The 2,089-nt window shown below is 66.3% G+C and overlaps 1 protein-coding gene across 1 annotated transcript in view; it reads left to right on the top strand.

Annotated features, from left to right (window-relative positions):
* Window positions 1-914: 914 nt before the first annotated feature.
* Window positions 915-2,089, top strand: part of GET4 (guided entry of tail-anchored proteins factor 4) — a 10,720-nt gene continuing 9,545 nt past the window's right edge. The window contains exons 1-3 of the mRNA XM_024763519.1: window positions 915-1,194; window positions 1,454-1,535; window positions 1,943-2,084. Of these exons, the coding sequence (XP_024619287.1) occupies window positions 973-1,194; window positions 1,454-1,535; window positions 1,943-2,084 (446 nt within the window). The 5' untranslated portion in view covers window positions 915-972. The remainder of the gene's footprint in view (window positions 1,195-1,453; window positions 1,536-1,942; window positions 2,085-2,089) is intronic.

Genomic DNA, 2,089 nt, shown 5'->3' with positions numbered 1-2,089 from the left:
CGTGACTGTCCCCTAGGAGGCGTGCCTGCCGTCCGGACGTCTGTGCCGGTGGCGGCGTGAGGGCTCATTTTTCCAGAAGCCCCCATTCCGTGCCCACGCCCCCAGGTGCCCCGTCTGCCCCTCGAGGTGCGCGGAATTCTCCTCCTGGTCCAGCCCGGGTGCTGACTGGGACGAGGCTGCTGCTCCCGAGCCTGGTGCACGAAAGTTCTTTTCTGTGGTTGGTCCTGGCCTGAGCCTCGGGCCGCGAGCCAGAGGGCAGCGGGGCTCCCCTGGCTCCGTCTCCGTCTCCAGCGCGCGCCTGCAGGCCTCGTCTCTGACTCCGCTTGTCTGGGCCGGGACGCAGGTCTGACCGGCTGGGCGGGTTTCCTTCCTGATTGTCCCTGAGAGGAACGTGCAGCCGTGGGCTCGGTGTCCTGCACTCAGCTCGGGCCTGGCCCTGCCCCTCTGAACGTCTGTCTCACTTGTCATGGACGGAGCTTCCTTTCTGTCCCGTGTGTGCCAGGTTGCCTGTCAGGCTCTCATCCGTCTGCAGTTCGGGAAGCCGGCTTTTCCCAGCTTCCGTCCCTGGTGAGAAACGTCCCAGGTGGAAAGTGGTCGGGGTGGAGGGGCAGAAGAGGGGGCGGCCCGGCAGGCCCTCGGCCCCAACATGTGGCCCTCGCCCGGTTCTCGCTGCCCCTCACCACAGCCAGGCCTGTGCTTGAAGCTGGAAGTGGCCCCCGGCCCCTCGCTGGTCCCTCTGCTGAGACCCCTGCCCAGCTGCAGGGAGGCTCTGCTTCTGGCCCGTTTGGGCGGAGAGAGTGCCTGGCACACTGTCATCAGACGGCACTGCTGCTGCCGCAGGGCGCCTCGTGGGCGGGAGGGCTGGGCCGTGGGCGCCCAGCGCCGAGCCTGGACAGACGGGGGTCAGGGGCAGCTCCGGGAGGTGCCCTCGGGACCCGAAGCCCAGCTCCGCTCCGTTCTCAGTGGAGGGGTATGTGGGGCGGGTGCTCGCTTCCTACTCGGATGCCGAATCTTCGGGATCTCATCTCCGAAACCAGCCCTGTGAGTCTGGTGGCCGTGCTTCGGCGGCCTGTGAGATCCCGGCCCTGGCCGGCCCTGGCCTTCTCTCCGTGCAGGTACATGGCCCAGAGCAAGCATGCCGAGGCCCGCGAGCTCATGTGCTCAGGAGCTCTGCTGTTCTTCAGCCACGGCCAGGTGAGCCGTCTGCCCGGGGCCAGGGTTGGCATGGGGGGGCCAGGGAGAGGACTGGTGGGCAGCCTGGGCTGAGCGCCCCTGTGTCCCAGCACCAGTGTGGGGTCTGAAGGCTAGTGGCCTTGGTGCTCAGAACCACCTCTTAGGTGCAGTCGGTCGCTGGTTTCTAACTGGAAACCAGAGCCACTGCCCAGCCTCACCGTCTTCTGAAAACGGGCCAGAGCCTCGCGTCCCACTGACAGTCCATTTGTATGTTTTATAGCAAAACAGTGCAGCTGATTTGTCCATGCTGGTCCTGGAGTCGCTGGAGAAGGCGGAGGTCGAGGTGGTCGAGGAGCTGCTGGGTGAGATGGAGTGGACACGCGTGCCGTTGCCACATCACCACGCCATTCCCCTGCCCCCACCCGCCCAGACGCACCCAGCCTCCCTGGCGCGTGGTGGGTGCCACGTGGTCTGGAGCCCCTGCCCCGTTGGGCGAGCCCTTCTGCGAGCTGCCCGGCCGGAGAGGCGCGCGCGGATCCCCACTGGGGCGGCCCCCCTCCCTTCTGCTCCCCGACACAGGCTCAGCTGTGGGGAGGCGTCACAGTGAGGACGGTTGGGGTGGCCCCACGACCCTCCCGGTGTGCCTGCCGCTTCTCCGCTTTCTTTCAACGTGAAACAGTTGTTTTTAATTAATTTCTGTGAGATGCATAACACAGCAGCAGCAGCCGCGGCTTCCTCTGGGTCAGGCTTGTGTGGGTGTCGTTTGCAGAAAGTCTGGCCAAGCTGTTCAGCCTGATGGATCCCAACTCCCCGGAGCGAGTGGCATTTGTGTCTCGAGCCCTGAAGTGGTCCAGTGGGGGGTCCGGGAAGCTGGGCCACCCCCGGCTCCACCAGCTGCTGGCCCCCACCCTGTGGG

This window comes from Neophocaena asiaeorientalis, unplaced genomic scaffold (genome assembly GCF_003031525.2).
Source record: "Neophocaena asiaeorientalis asiaeorientalis breed wild unplaced genomic scaffold, Neophocaena_asiaeorientalis_V1.1 scaffold223, whole genome shotgun sequence".
Lineage (NCBI taxonomy): Eukaryota > Metazoa > Chordata > Mammalia > Artiodactyla > Phocoenidae > Neophocaena > Neophocaena asiaeorientalis.
This window is presented reverse-complemented; position numbering and strand designations above follow the sequence as displayed.